The 15,262-nt window shown below is 33.8% G+C and overlaps 3 protein-coding genes across 3 annotated transcripts; 1 reads left to right on the top strand and 2 right to left on the bottom strand.

The window, feature by feature from the left end:
- The first annotated feature begins 1,402 nt into the window (after window positions 1-1,402).
- On the top strand, window positions 1,403-5,776 carry LOC110689000 (amino acid transporter AVT1I-like). The gene is made up of 3 exons (XM_021865752.1): window positions 1,403-1,911; window positions 4,148-4,755; window positions 5,000-5,776. Exons 1-3 carry the CDS (start codon window positions 1,728-1,730, stop codon window positions 5,519-5,521), a joined length of 1,314 nt encoding a protein of 437 aa, XP_021721444.1. The 5' UTR covers window positions 1,403-1,727; the 3' UTR covers window positions 5,522-5,776.
- Window positions 5,777-12,175: 6,399 nt separating this feature from the next.
- On the bottom strand, window positions 12,176-13,676 carry LOC110689061. The gene is made up of 3 exons (XM_021865806.1): window positions 12,867-13,676; window positions 12,440-12,780; window positions 12,176-12,362 (listed from the first exon to the last, which is right to left on the bottom strand). Exons 1-3 carry the CDS (start codon window positions 13,152-13,154, stop codon window positions 12,176-12,178), a joined length of 816 nt encoding a protein of 271 aa, XP_021721498.1. The 5' UTR covers window positions 13,155-13,676.
- A 229-nt stretch (window positions 13,677-13,905) lies between these two features.
- Window positions 13,906-14,835, bottom strand: LOC110689059. The gene is made up of 3 exons (XM_021865805.1): window positions 14,512-14,835; window positions 14,155-14,373; window positions 13,906-14,060 (listed from the first exon to the last, which is right to left on the bottom strand). Exons 1-3 carry the CDS (start codon window positions 14,833-14,835, stop codon window positions 14,016-14,018), a joined length of 588 nt encoding a protein of 195 aa, XP_021721497.1. The 3' UTR covers window positions 13,906-14,015.
- Window positions 14,836-15,262: the final 427 nt, after the last annotated feature.

Below are 15,262 nucleotides of genomic sequence, written 5' to 3'. Positions count from 1 at the left end.
CACATTTAATTTCTTTTACGCACGTATATAAATATATAATGCATAAGTGGCAGACAAAATATTAAAAAAACGCAAAATTAAAAATCTATGGTTAAAAATTGTTGAACTGCTAAATCGTACAAATCTGCAATTGGCCATTTTATCTAGTCACACTTTAATTAATCCAAGTGTGTTAGGAATATAGGAAAATATATTATTCTGATATATTTTCCATATAGATCTCATAATATTATATTTAGGATAATAATATATCTTAGTAATATTCTAAGATAGATTTATGAAAGCTTATATGATAGAGTTTATATGATAGAGTTTATATTGTGTAGGTTATCTTTTGTAGGCTATAAATAATACCCAAGATCATCAATACAATTCAAGCTATTTATAAAATATATTATTCTGATATATTTTCCATATAGATCTCATAATATTATATTTAGGATAATAATATATCTTAGTAATATTCTAAGATAGATTTATGAAAGCTTATATGATAGAGTTTATATTGTGTAGGTTATCTTTTGTAGGCTATAAATAATACCCAAGATCATCAATACAATTCAAGCTATTTATAAAATATATTATTCTGATATATTTTCCATATAGATCTCATAATATTATATTTAGGATAATAATATATCTTAGTGATATTCTAAGATAGATTTATGGAAGCTTATATGATAGAGTTTATATTGTGTAGGTTATCTTTTATAGGCTATAAATAATAGCCAAGATCATCAATACAATTCAAGCTATTCTCTCATAAATAATTTGTCAAAGTGCTTAATCTATATGTCGTCACATGACTATCTATCTAGTGAGCTGAAATTTTAATAGGCATATGGTGTATATTCGTATAAGCTAAGAGATGAACTGAGGAATTGTGATATGATATATAGCTAAAATATATGATAGTATGAACAACCTGAAATTTGTTATATACACTCGGTATACCGTATACCCGGGGTCATTTGCTCATTTAATCAACAAATGAGCAAATAATATTTTTACTCATTTGTTGGTTGGATAAGCAAATGACCCCGGTATACATAATAGGCTCGCTAAACACCCTAATACGAAGGGTCTGTTCATTTCAGCTTAATTTCAATTTAATTCAGTTCATTAATTCAGATCCTATCATTTTAGTTCAGCTCCTATCAACAAGTTTAGTTCAATTTAGCTTCAATCAGTTCAGTTTAGTTTAGTTCAACACACTTCAGTAAATATGAACAGACTCGAAGTATATTTTGTACAAACGACATCATCCATGATTATCACGTTCGTCTATAGTCATATTTAGCATAAATTAATTCTTTATAAAACCTTTTATAGAAGTAAAAGTAAAGTTAAATATATTTAAAACACATAAATAATTTATTTTTAATTTTCTATTATTAGGGCATGAAATCAACAAATGAATGCCACGCTAAATAGTTATATGTGGTTATAAATATACACAAAAAAAATTTGTACACATAAATCCGTGAAATCCTACCCTTTTCACATGTTAGCTTGAGTAAAGCTCCATTCTCTCCTCAACTACTAGTTACATAATTAATTTCATATCTTCATTTTTTTTTCTTTTGCTTCTTTTTTTTTTCTAGATCATTAATTTCTCACTGCCACTATTAATTTATATAAATAAATACTCAAATCATTGTTCTCTTTTATACTCAAAAAAAAAACAAAAATTGAAAATCAATAAATAAAAAAGTTCTCCAAGAGTGATGGAAGGTGAAGGTGAATCAAGTGCGAGTGTTTACGTTAGACAACCTCTTTTGGAGAATGATTTGCAAGATGATATTAACGCCCTTTCAGGTGAAGGTGAATCAAGTGCGAGTGTTAAGTTTGTTCAAGAAGGTGATGCTTCGTTTGCGAAGACGCTCTTCAATGGCCTCAACGCCCTTTCAGGTTTTTAATTCATCTGTTTTATGTTTTTCTTGTAATTGTGAATTGAATGATTGAATCATTATTAGAATTACCTCCGTTTTCTTCTTCTTCTTCTTCTTCTTATTATTATTATTATTATTATTGAGATTGAGTGTATTAATTAAAGATCATATAAAGGGTGCAATTTCATTTTGCTACATGATTAATGAATCTAATTAATCATCATGATTTGTGTCATTTTCGCCGTAATAGAAGACATAGATATGATCGTAATAAAAGGTGTTTATTGTGTTGTAATCGTGTTGTAAAATTACACCCTCTCATGTTCTTACAGTCACGTACCATTCAATGGTCCTAGAGCAAATTTAAGTCAGTATGGAACCCGTGATCAGAGCAATAATAGTCTTGTTGATACAATCTTAAGTGGCTAGGGAATTGATATTGTCACTTTTAATAATAAGATAAGAAGTCATTTTACACATATATGGCCAAATTGCATATCATTGATTGATGGAATGCTACGTACATCCGAGTGTATATTATGTAGATGGATTGGTGGACCATTAGTTCATTACAAAGTTAAGCTCTTGAGGTTCATGCTTTTTTGTTTTCCCTTACCTTTTTTTAAAGTTAAAGTTTGTTGAGCCTTTATGTCCATTCGGGTGCACATTATCTCCTCGAGATTAGAGCTTAGACAGGTGGGTGGTACATAGTTATATACTTATATCACCCCACTTGTCATCCCCCAATTTCTATGATGCTCTACCCTTCATAGAATACATTGAAATTTTACAGTCATACAAAAACAAAAAAATAAAGTAAAAGAAAACAAAAAAGCAAACAAATAATGATAATTAACTTATCATGAACTATGAGTATATATGACACGTAGAATGCATCATTTTGTGCTTAATTAATAAAGTGGTGGTCTTAAAATTGCAGATGGGACTATGTAATTTGCACTATAGAATATACACATTTGGTGATTGATCATAAATATTTCAAATCAGTTGTACTGTCCCATAAAAAGTGTAATTAAATTACTTGGCAGTTGGCACAGAACTTTAGAAATTAAATTAATTTATCCTAGGTGATACTCTTTCTATTTACTCAAGCAGTGAGATCCTTCCATAAGGGTGAATGAATTCAAATTAAGTAAACTTTTTTATAGCTTACTTAATTGATTTTCCAATATTTTACTACTTGCAACAGATTTTGTCTATGAGTACTATATAATATACTTTCTTTGTTTATTAGTCACGGAAAAGAAGAGATGTCAACTAGCTTAGCTGGTTAAGCATTGGGGGAAGTAGTTAAGATATATGATCAAATTATGTTTATAATCATGATTTACTCGTATGATTGGTTTTGTTAAGTCTGCTTTGTGAAGTAGTTGGCATATGATAGAAGTGTTGTAAAAAGTTTTTATTAAAGTCATGTTATGTCACAATTATGAAAGATTTGGATACTATAGTCACTTATTATTCGCGAGGGTGAACTTTTAGTAAGAGAGATTGAGACAACATGACAACGTGACTCATATGATCTTTGAGCTGCCTAACCGGAGGGATTAAGGGCAGTACTAATGTTGGAGTAGTGATCATCCATTTTTTTTTATTGTAATGGAACTTACACTGATAATGTAACAATAATTTCTTGAGGGTGTTAGTGATGGACATGTATGTTACACATTTGCTCCTTATAAATTCATCACAGAAGTATAGCTCAATTTGATTCTATTCCCTTGTCAAGTACATTTCAACAATCTCGGGGTCTTAAAATCCTTAAGAATCATAGAATTTCCTATGATCTTATCAAAATCGTCGCATATTCATATATAAACTATCATAGGCATATAAGAATTTCTTAGTGGATGATAACAGCAGGAAATTTATACTTTGTACTGTATAGTGGTTAAATGTTTATGATTCATTCAGATACATAAAATTAAATTTTCCTCTTATATAACTAGATTTCTTTTATAGTTTATGTTATTGCATTGTATGCTAATGATTTCCTCTTATATAACTAGATTTCTTTTATAGTTTAGGGTTGCAATGTTCTGTTCTGGCTATGTACTTCCTTTTATGTTTCTGTTCGTTGTTCATCTGTATGCAACGCTCACTGTTTCTATGACAACAAACAATGAAGAGGATGTTCGTTGTTCATCTGTAAATAACCCGGATTTTGTCTTTCATTTCCTTATACTTGGTTATTATTTTACTCTGATAACTTAATTTCAAGACCTTTTGAACAGGAGTTGGAATACTATCAGTACCATTTGCTCTAGCATCAGGGGGTTGGCTTAGCTTGCCATTACTTTTCGCCATTGCCCTGGCAGCATTTTATGCCGGTTTGCTGATTAAGCGATGCATGGAAGTTGATCCAAGTATCACATCTTTCCCTGACATAGGAGAACGCGCATTTGGGAATGTTGGAAGAACAGTTGTATCAGTGTTTATGTGTGCAGAGCTGTACTTTGTTGTAACAGGTTTCTTGATTATCGAAGGAGACAATTTACATAATCTATTTCCTGAAATGAACTTCAGCGCTTTTGGCCTAGAAGTTGAAGGAAGAAAAAGCTTTGTAATTATTGTTGCACTTCTTATTACTCCTTCTGTTTGGTTAAGTAACATCAGTGTTCTGTCTTACATCTCTGCTACTGGTGTTCTCGCTTCTGTTGTGATCATTGTATCGGTTGTATGGGTTGGTGCATTTGATGGTGTCGGATTCCACAACAAAGGGGAGCTTCTGAATTGGTCAGGGATCCCTACGGCTGTCAGCTTGTACGGCTTCTGTTATTGTGCTCATCCTATTTTCCCAACCCTTTACCATTCGATGAAGAAAAGACATAACTTCTCTAGGGTAAAGTTTCCCATCCTATTCAAATTTTGGTTTTCTTCGAGTTTTATTTTGGGTTATCATTTGGTTCTGTTTTAGATTGGTGTGGATAGTATATGTTTTAAGTTTGAGATATGGTTGATTCGAGTAATTCAGGTTCAGATAAGTTGTGCTACAAGTCACATTCACTGTAATAGTCCAATCAATATTAGTATGCATATTTCGTGCTTTTCACAAGTTTATTTACATATGATCCATGTTTCTGCAGGTACTATTACTATGCTTTGTCTGCATGACCATCAGTTATGCATCCATCGCGATATTGGGCTATCTGATGTTTGGTTCAAAGTTGGATGCAGAGATAACTCTGAACCTTCCAATTGGTAAACTGAGCTCGAAAGTGGCAATATACACCACATTGGTCAGTCCACTTTCAAAATATGCACTGATGTTAGAACCAGTTGCAAGTGCTACTGAGAGCTGGTTTCCGAATTACCACAAAAAGAGATCCTTCAAAATTCTCATCCGAACAGCTCTGGTTGCTAGTCAAGTTATCATAGCATTGACAGTTCCTTTCTTTGGACATCTTATTTCTTTGGTTGGAGCATTTTTAAGCATTACTGCTTCAATTACAATCCCATGCTTGTGCTTCTTGAAGATTTCAAGTTCTAGCGTTGGAAGCGAGCGTTCTATAATCATTGCAATTATAGTGTTTAGTATATTGATTGCGATATTTGGTACCTACACCTCTTTGGTACATCTAATACATGGTAATGTCTTGCCATACTAACCTTAATTTGTATGAAAATCTATGAAAATATTGCTTTTTTTTTTTGCACATTATATTTTTTAATGTATGCAAACATAACTTTATCCCAAGTTATGAAGTTTTTCCCCAAGTGTGACAACTAGGATAGTTGACTCTCGGATCACTCTACACAACATGTTGGTTGTATAAATTTTGCTTTAGGGTTTCATATAGAAGATCTAGATTATTGTATCTTTTAGATTGAGTATATGAATGACAATATTATAAACTTTTGATTGTGTTGGTTCAGATAGCACCCTGCTTATTTACAATTTCACAAATAATATTACTAGTAATAGCATTCAATTCGTAAAAAGTGAGACAATATCAATTTAGATACTAGATTAATTAAAGTTGGGCAAGCAATTGTGGGTAAGTAACATGTGATAAATAGGAAAGCTAAATAAATAGAGAAGCAGGAACATAATTTTTCCAAACTTGTTCACTTTGATAGAAACTAGCTCTATAGGTGATGTGCTGCAACATCACCATCCGTTTTAACATGAGACCAACGAATATAATTGAATGGAATAAAATAAAATAATTGACAAACTGAACTCTATTTTTTTTTAATGGAAAGGTGAACAAAAAATTAGGATAATCTTCTCTCAAGAGTCAAGACTATACCCTAACTTATCAGAATAAATAAATAAAAAAAAGAAAATTTACTATCTATAAACTAATCGATATCTTGGTGAGCTTACATAAAATGGCTCAAAGAAGCAACGTAGTCTGCTGCTCTATTACCTTCTCTCTAAATGTGGCGCGAATCAACATAGGTGAAATTTCGAATCAGCTCCTTAACGTCCTCCATTAATAGGAATTTTCTACGGGTACTAAGTCTTTCCCTGCAAAATATTAATAATAAGCAAATTATCCCTTTCAATAAATACTTTTTAAATATTATGAGCTTACGCCAAAAGAAGACCATTACGAAGGGCCATAGCTTCAGCAATAAGAGGAGTACTCATACCAATATTAAAAGAACGACTACAAATATTATTTCCTAAATGATCTTTTAAAACAATGCCTACAGCCCCTGAACCTTCTCGAATAGAACCATCAAAATTTATTTTAACAACACCGGGGAGAGGAGGCGACCAAAAAACACGTATACTCCTTGGGGTAGGATGAGAAGGAAGAGCGAGAGTAGGAGTATCCAAAGAGTTGAGACAAGAACGAAACTGCCATTCATGATAACTTTTTTGGGCACGAGAAAAAATAGTCATAGGAGAAATAGCAATTTCATCAAAAATCACTGAATTTCTAGTTTTCTAGAAACTCCATAAAAAAGTTATAACCTTTTTATAGAGACATAGAGAAATTACCCTTTAAAACTTTCAAAGGCAAATAAATACCAATAGTTAAAGGTACCCGACAATTCCAACGAATAGTAGCATCAGCATGCCAAAATTGAGAAGTGTATGAACAAGATAGAAAAAGATGATCTTTTGAGTTTCATCATGACAATTACAAAGGGGGCACACATAAGAAATATCCAACTAACGATGAGCAAGATTAGCCCTAGTAGGTAGAGCATTATGAAGAAGTTGCCAAACAAAAATTTTCGTTTTTGGAGATATATCAAGTTTCCAAATCCAAGAAAATTCTCATTTAGTATGAGAAGAGATATTATGAGCAAGCCAAGTAGCTAATTTGACATTAAAATCACCAGTGTTAGAGAAACCCCAACAAGGCTCATCCTGAATATCCGAAGAGGGAAGTGAGATTCCTTTTATAAGATGGACAATACAATATTAGACAACACATAAAGGGACAGAGTAATGATCAACAGTAAAATCTAGGTTTTGGATATTCAAAATATCTAAATTAAGCATAGTAATTAAATTTTCAGAAGAGCACCAATTATCAGGCCAGAATAGAACACTAGTACCATTACCAATTTTCCATCAAAGGCCAGGAAGTAGGAGGGGGCGAATTTGAAGAATTTTTTTCCAAATCCAAGAGTCCTTTGGTTGAGGACAATATTCAAAAAAGGATTTAAGAGTTAGATACGAAGTATTTAGCAATGATAGAACGAACCCAAAGATTATTTGGGCTAGTGATTATTTTCCAACTTAGTTTAGCTAAAAAGGTGGAGTTAACCGCTTCGGTTTTACGGAGGCCTAAGCTACAACTCCATGATATTATTTGTCACAGGATATTTTGTGGACTAATTTTTTTTTTTCTAAGTTAGGAACTTAGGAGGTTCTCGTGATGACGCCTAGATCAAGTCTAGATCAGCCTAACACTCAAACAACAAAGGATAAACGCACACAAGTAAGAGACAAGCACCAACAACGTAAACACTTTATTATTTTCGTGGCTTACAAATTACAAGGAGTTTCTCTATCTAGATTCTCTCTCTAGAGCTCCCAAATTCGATGCCCAGTAAATGAATGCCTTGGCCTATTTATAGGCACTGACTACAACCCAGTCAGATAGGCTAACTACCCACTATGCCCACTACACCCATGATCTAGTAACTGCCCACTAGTTGGATGCTTATATTACTTGAATGTATATGGACTTGTCCACGTACTCAAGAAACTTATCCACGTTCAGCATGCTCTTGTAACCGCTTGGTAACCGTCACACCCCACTAAGCCATGTTCCTACATTTTAGGAGACATGCATCAGTGTGCTTAAGTGGTGCTCAACCGCCTGATCAGTGTAACCGCCCACTCCCTTAGTGTTCCTATTTTCTAGGGCCACTAAGTGAGTGGAGTAACTTCCACATGACGTGGCCTTATCCCCTTAGAATAACTACCCACGTTCATGGTTACACCCCACTACTCTGGTTCTCCTATTTTATAGGAACCGCCTCCGTAGTGGCTTAACTGTGTTCCCCTTTGACCACGTCAAAAGCACAATGAAGGTAACCGTTAGTTAACCCACTAACATCATGGTCCTATATTTTAGGAACCATATTTAGACACGTGCCACCTCAGCATAACCGTCCCAACAATTTAGGGAGAGTGGTGCAACGTGGGTGGTTACCTTATATAACCGCCCACCATCCCCACTACTTAGCCAATCCCTAGATTTAAGGCAAGCACATACAACCACGATGACTAAGCATAACCGTCAAGGAGTCCCTACTATAGGTAGTTGTAGGCGTCGTTTGAAGTGCGCCTACGTTAAAAGCATGTGTGAATATGCTTGAACCTCATAGGAAGTGGGAATTGACATAATATGATTAGGGACAAGAAAAGTAGGGAGCCGCCAACAAGTTTTTAAGGAACTTGTAAACCGTTCACGGATCATTATAAGGCAACCACGAATAAGGGACAACGAAGGCAACAACGATTGACCCGTGAAGGTAACACCCCATTCATAATCCATGAGATTACTAACTCCATATGGTTCGGAACCGCAAAAGGAGGACCGAGGATGATGGTACGAAGTGAGTCATGGAGTCACATTCGCCCGTATTGGCCTCTACTCGATTCTTGGAAGCAATTTAACAATAAATTGTTAGTCAAATCAAATAATAATAATTACCTAATCATGATGCTAGCAATATTAAAATAAAATAAGAGTAATTAAATTAATTAATTACTCACATTCCGCGCGTTCCTTTAAATTGCTACATCATGAATAAATTGTTAGTAACTTCAATAAAAATATAAAGCAAATGGAAATTAAATTAAACTAGAGTTGATTTGGTCCAAACCCTCAGTCAATTATACCTTTCACGCCTTGGTTTAAGTATAGAACTTTGGGTATTGTATGAACTCCTTGGAGTGCTTAATTAGGGGAAGTATTTTGAGAAAATAGGATGGCTAGTGTTTAGGCTAAAGAGGGAGAAGATAATTATTTGATGATCAAGCTTATTGATATTTGAAAAAAGGGGAGTTATGACCTCTATTTATAGAGAAAAAAGAAGGGTCGAAAAATTCAGGATAAGATCTGAATTAAATCGGAATAAAACTCGATAGACAACAGTTTTTGCGGTATTTGTTTTTATCGTATCTTTTGATCCAGAAATTGGAATAAGATGAATAAGATATCGTTGGAAAGCTCTTGAAGTCTAATTTCTAACCCAATTAGAATCAGATTAAAATATTTTATATAATAAAATATATAGCCGAAATGGTGAGACGGTGTCAGTTTTGGATAGAGTTTGAAATTTTATTCATATCTTTTCCGTTATAGCTCGGAATTGATATTATAATATATCATTGGAAAGATAATTTCAAGGGCTATCCAACCATATAATATTTGGATAAAAAATGTGAGGCCTAAAATATTATCTGTCTATCTTTGAACGTCTTTCGATTCGAATAGAATTAGGACTTTCAAAAAAAAGAGTTTTATTCAATTTCAAATTATTTAGTCTTATCTTTTCAAAAAGGATAATCAAAATCTTTTAGAAACTTATAGAAGCTTCTAATTAATCCTAATTGATTTAGGAATGGGATTAAATAATTTGGACCCTCCACATGATCATTAGGTCGTAGGTAAGGTGGGCTTAGGTACGGTTTGGGCTCATTTTAATATTTTGGTCATAACTTATTCGTTATAATTCGGATTTGGGCTTATAATATATCGTTGGAAAGATATTTTCAATCCCCATCCAAAGTTTTAATCATTGGACCCAGATTATGGACCAAAATAAACAGAAATAAACATTTTTATAAAAAGGACACGAAATGAATTGTTTTGGGTTTTAAGGCACGAAAAGAGGAAAATAAGTGACGGTTTGGGGAAATGGGCTAGGAATCGGGTTGGTTTATTAAATGAAAATATGGATTTAAGCACTCCAAAAATTAAATACTCAACATGTCCAATAATGGCGGTGAAAGGTTGTTCATCATCGGGTTTGGTTTTGGGGAGACATTTTTAGGTGTCTACAGTAGTCCACCAAGGAAAGCTTTGGGTAGACAATCTACAAGCCAAGGTCGTTCCTTAGCATCAAGCATATGGCCAAGTAAGTCCATGGTTTTGTCGAAGGCACCAAAGACATCGTTGACCTTGCCTGCACTCGTTCCTCTGTGCCAGAGCCACTACGGTTACCACCATAGAGCACTAGTAGAAAAAGGCTTATTTGCGTCGCTCATTTATAGTGTATTTGCGTCGCTTCTATGAGCGACGCAACTGCTCGCGACGCAAATGACTTTTAAGTCATTTGCGTCGCTCCTAGGCGCGACGCAAATAAGATCATTTGCGTCGCTCCTTTATAAACAAGCGACGCAAATGACTCTTCTGACAAACTAATTTTTTGTTATTTGCGTCACTCTTTTATAAAGGAGCGACGCAAATAACTCTTTAGATAAACTTATTTTTTGTTATTTGCGTCACTCCTTTATAAAAGAGCGACGCAAATGACTTTTCTGATAAACTTATTTTTAGTCATTTGCGCCGCCCCTTTATAAACAAGCGACGCAAATGACTCTTTTGATAAACTTTTTTTGTTATTTGCGTCGCTCCTTCATAAACAAGCGACGCAAATGACTCTTCCAATAAACTTATTTTTTGTTATTTGTGTCACTTGTTTATATAGGAGTGACGCAAATGACTGAGTAGACAATACAAAACTGCTGTATTTGCGTCACTTGTTTGTTTAATGAGTGACGCAAATGAGGTGAATTTTTTTTTTTTAATTATAATATAATAATTGCCTTGTATATGTTTGTAGTACCTGTTTTCCTAGGTATAAAGTAATATGCTAACGCTAATATAATTGAAATTAAAATGCAATATTATTGAATAATGCAAATGTAAATTTCGGCAGAGTCTCCTTTGTAATTTGGCCTACCCATTAAATTGGGAATGACGACATTATATTAACAACCTGTCCAATAATTTACATCTCAATATCATAGACATTATACTCATCATCCCAACACCAATTAACCAAATTACTTCATTTCAAGCCTATAATCCAAAACAAGAGTTAAACATGCGCTAAGTGGTAAATCTAAAGTTCAACATTACATATAAAATACTCTGCCCAAATATCTCGGATCTCATTTATCTCCTCCTCGGTGTACGGTGTAGTTCTTGAAAAATCCTATCAACACAACAAATATACAAGAGGAAAGTTTTAATTCAAGATTGTAGCTAACATCAAATTGTATTTATCAAACAAAAATGAAATATTTGACAACTCATACCTGAATAAGATCTTCACTGCTATGGTGATGTTCAAGTATTTCGTACATATAACGCATGACGTAGTAGCCACACTCACGTCCACCCAATTGTTGAGGACACTACATGTAATATATTTGTAAGTTGAATTAAATTGCTATACTTCAATTATTAAGAAACTAAAATTTAGGGTCAGAAATTAAGGTAACCTGTCCCAAATGCCATGTCAATTTACTTCCCCTAGATTGTCCACTTAATGCCTTAAAACTTCGAAAAGCACTACACATTTGAAACAAATAACATATATATTACCCTTACACACATAAAATCAAGACATTAATAACAAACTAGACTTACTTTGTCATTGCAAACTTAATTGCTAAATTTCGCTTCTACCTCAAAGAATCAAAGATGATGACTTCACGCTTAGCCATGCATAAGACCAAAAGAACTCAATGATTCCTACATAATAAATTAGACACACATTTGTAAAAGAGTAAAATAATATCAACAATTTGCAAAGTTTAAATAAATACAAGTTCAAAGTTTATACTTTTCATGGTATGGGCATAAGATGAACTGCTTAGATTTTTGTTTTTCCATCACATGTGTCATGTATAGTAGGATACGATCAACATCACTATGCAAATAGGTTTCTGAAATCATTTCCGGACACATGAATCCAATGGAAGCCACTTCCTCCGTATCGAGTAAGTCACTCAAGGCCCTACATATATATCATGTAATAACATTATAAATGGTAATAAATAAGTATATGGGAAGAGTGAAATTTGAATATCTTACATCATAAAAACTTGCAAAACTGAAATATTCAGCCAAGCTCCTGTGAGAAGTTGATTGACATCTTCACGTTTGATAATGATGTCCTTACTGTCTTCATAACTAAAGGTCCAAGCATCAGCCTTAAACTTAATAGTTTCACCTTCGGGTAATGAAGATAACAAACTATTCAAAGACCCACACTTCTGAGACAAGTTTTCGAAAGCATAATCCATAAGAAAAACTTTTTTTGGATTGGTGTTGGACTCTTTTGTTTCGCGACCACTTTCAACTACTTTCATTTTGTCTTGCATGTTTTCTTTGGCCGCTTTGTTGTTACCATTGTTCTTATTTGATATGAATTCCTAATCAATAGTAAAGAAAATCTATTCAACAATTTGCTATATTTTGTATGGAAAACTATATGTAAATTGTTACAAAAATAATTTACCTTGTCATGCATGAGTGAAACCAAGTATTTCGGCCATTGGGTAAATGTACCATGAGCATGCTTAAGTTTCTTGATGACTGAAGAAGGAATTGGAACCGAGAATTCTTTGAACTCGTCAAAAAAATCATCAACACTCACCCTCACGTGATCCGGAAGGAGGTTAATATGATGATCAAGGATTAACTCCGGATGATATGTACCTTCAGCTACAATGACTTTCTCAGAGTCATTTTTCAACAATGATAGCCGACAAGGAACCGGTTCCTTATAAAGATAGAAAAAAATCATAATTAAAAAATATAGAAAACTGAGTTACAAAGTTAAAAGTATGTCGCAGTCATAAATCATTTAAAAAAAAAGATACAAAATATAAAATAACAAAGTGTTGGATACCTATATGTTTGCAAATGGATCATCACCCACTGATTGGCAACTACTAGGATTTTGTTGAGTCGTCCGGCCTATGTTATTCATTTCTATCATTTCAGTTGGAATTTGAATACCAATCTGTTTAGCAAATAACATAAACTTCTCTTGAACCATGGAATCCATTTTAGAATCCATCTCCTGCATAGTCTCCTCTGGTACCCTCCGGGCTACTCTTGCCTCTAATTCTTCCAGCTCATCATCTCCGAATTCCCTACCTCGTCGGCCACTACGCCTCTCTCCGGATCCCCATACAGCTTTAATGCCAATTCCACTGCTAAATGCTATTGCCCGACCATTACGATCTTTTTTCCCAAGGGCACGAGATAAGATATCATCATGCCTATTAGGAACAAAGTTTCCTTCAGCTTGTTGCTTTCTCCAATTATCCTACACAATGATTTCAAGTTAGAAAACTTTGGCTGCAATACATAAACTTAACAAAATATATTCAAAATTGAAATAAAGACTTATTACATATACTTATTATATACTTACAATGGATTCTTTCACCTCTCTTGTTTTCTCATCCGGAAAATAAGGATTTCCCTTATCATCTTCTATTGATCTTGCTAGAAGCCAAGCATATGTCCTATCCGGCAAACTAGACACAACCGAAGAACAAGATGAAGTATTGGATGCTGAAGATGTCGTGGGAATATACCCTTTTCTACGCCATACAATATTCATTTCACCATATGATTTGGCTCCTAAATGGTGAGGTTATTCGTTGAAAGACTGGCTTTGTCTTGCCTTCTCACTGATTTCCTATTTTCACGAGCATAAATGAAGATTAGTACATAAGAATCCGTTAACAAAGTATTAATAACCCGCATGATCATTGATATTAATACACACAAACCTTAAAATCATCTGTAGTATGCTCCTCCACAAATGTTTTCCACATATCCTCAGATATGAAATCATAGAGTACATACGACATTCTTATCTCCTTCGGCATATTCCTGGTACATGTGATCCAACCACTGACCAATTTTATTTTGAAATCTCTCCAAGTTTTATCACAAGTGCGTAAGACCTTTTTTTTCTTGTCTTCATCTTCTTCGATTTGAAACTCTCTCTACGCAAAAAATTTAAAAAATAAAAAAAGTTAGTAAATAATTTCATCATATTCAAATAAATTGTTTTCATCATATTCAAATAATGTCAAAATGATCATATAATAGTATAACATTTAACATATAATAGTCAATATTACCTTAACATCTTCCCACAAAGTGTCTTTTATTCCTTGTGGAACTTGATTCCAATCTTTATACAATATAGACACCTTTGCACGACTTATTTCACCAACATGAATTTTGGATGCTTTTGCCCACTTTCCAATGGGTCGACACAATTCATCCCATTCAAGCACTCTAGGAACCCCAGGCATGGATTTTAGGCCCTTTGAAGGACCTCTTGGCTTTTTTTTCTTCTTCTGAGAGTCGGTTGTTTGTAGCTCTGATAGTGATTGATTGTGTGGCTCATCTTCCTCACTTTGCAAAGACATGGAACGATTATGCAAATCCTCATCCTCCATTATTACTTACCTGAAAAAAAAAGACATAAATAAATTAAGACATCGATTTATATCATTTTTAAATTATAAACTTGCACACATAACAATAATAAGCAATTTATGCAATTACTAACACATATTGGAAAAAAAAAATCATAGAATTCATACCTACTTCATTCTTCTCTTTTGCGACATAAAATCCTTCATTATGATCTTTTCGTTTCAACGTTGTGTCAAAATCATCGACTATTGGAGGGATGCTCCAAACGGAAGGTGGTGACTCATTAAATTGTTCATCATATTCTTCCTCGTCCACCACATCTTCAATGCCAAGTATCCTTCTTTTACCTTCTAAAACAACTGACCACTTACAATCGGCTGGGTCAGCCATGTAAAAAACTTGTTTTGCTTGTGAAGCTAATATAAATGGATCAGCTAGATGCCCTCG

This window comes from Chenopodium quinoa, unplaced genomic scaffold, assembly GCF_001683475.1.
Source record: "Chenopodium quinoa cultivar QQ74 unplaced genomic scaffold, ASM168347v1, whole genome shotgun sequence".
In the NCBI taxonomy this organism is placed as follows: domain Eukaryota; kingdom Viridiplantae; phylum Streptophyta; class Magnoliopsida; order Caryophyllales; family Amaranthaceae; genus Chenopodium; species Chenopodium quinoa.
The sequence above is the reverse complement of the archived record's forward strand: the minus strand, read 5'-3'. Positions and strand labels throughout refer to the sequence as shown.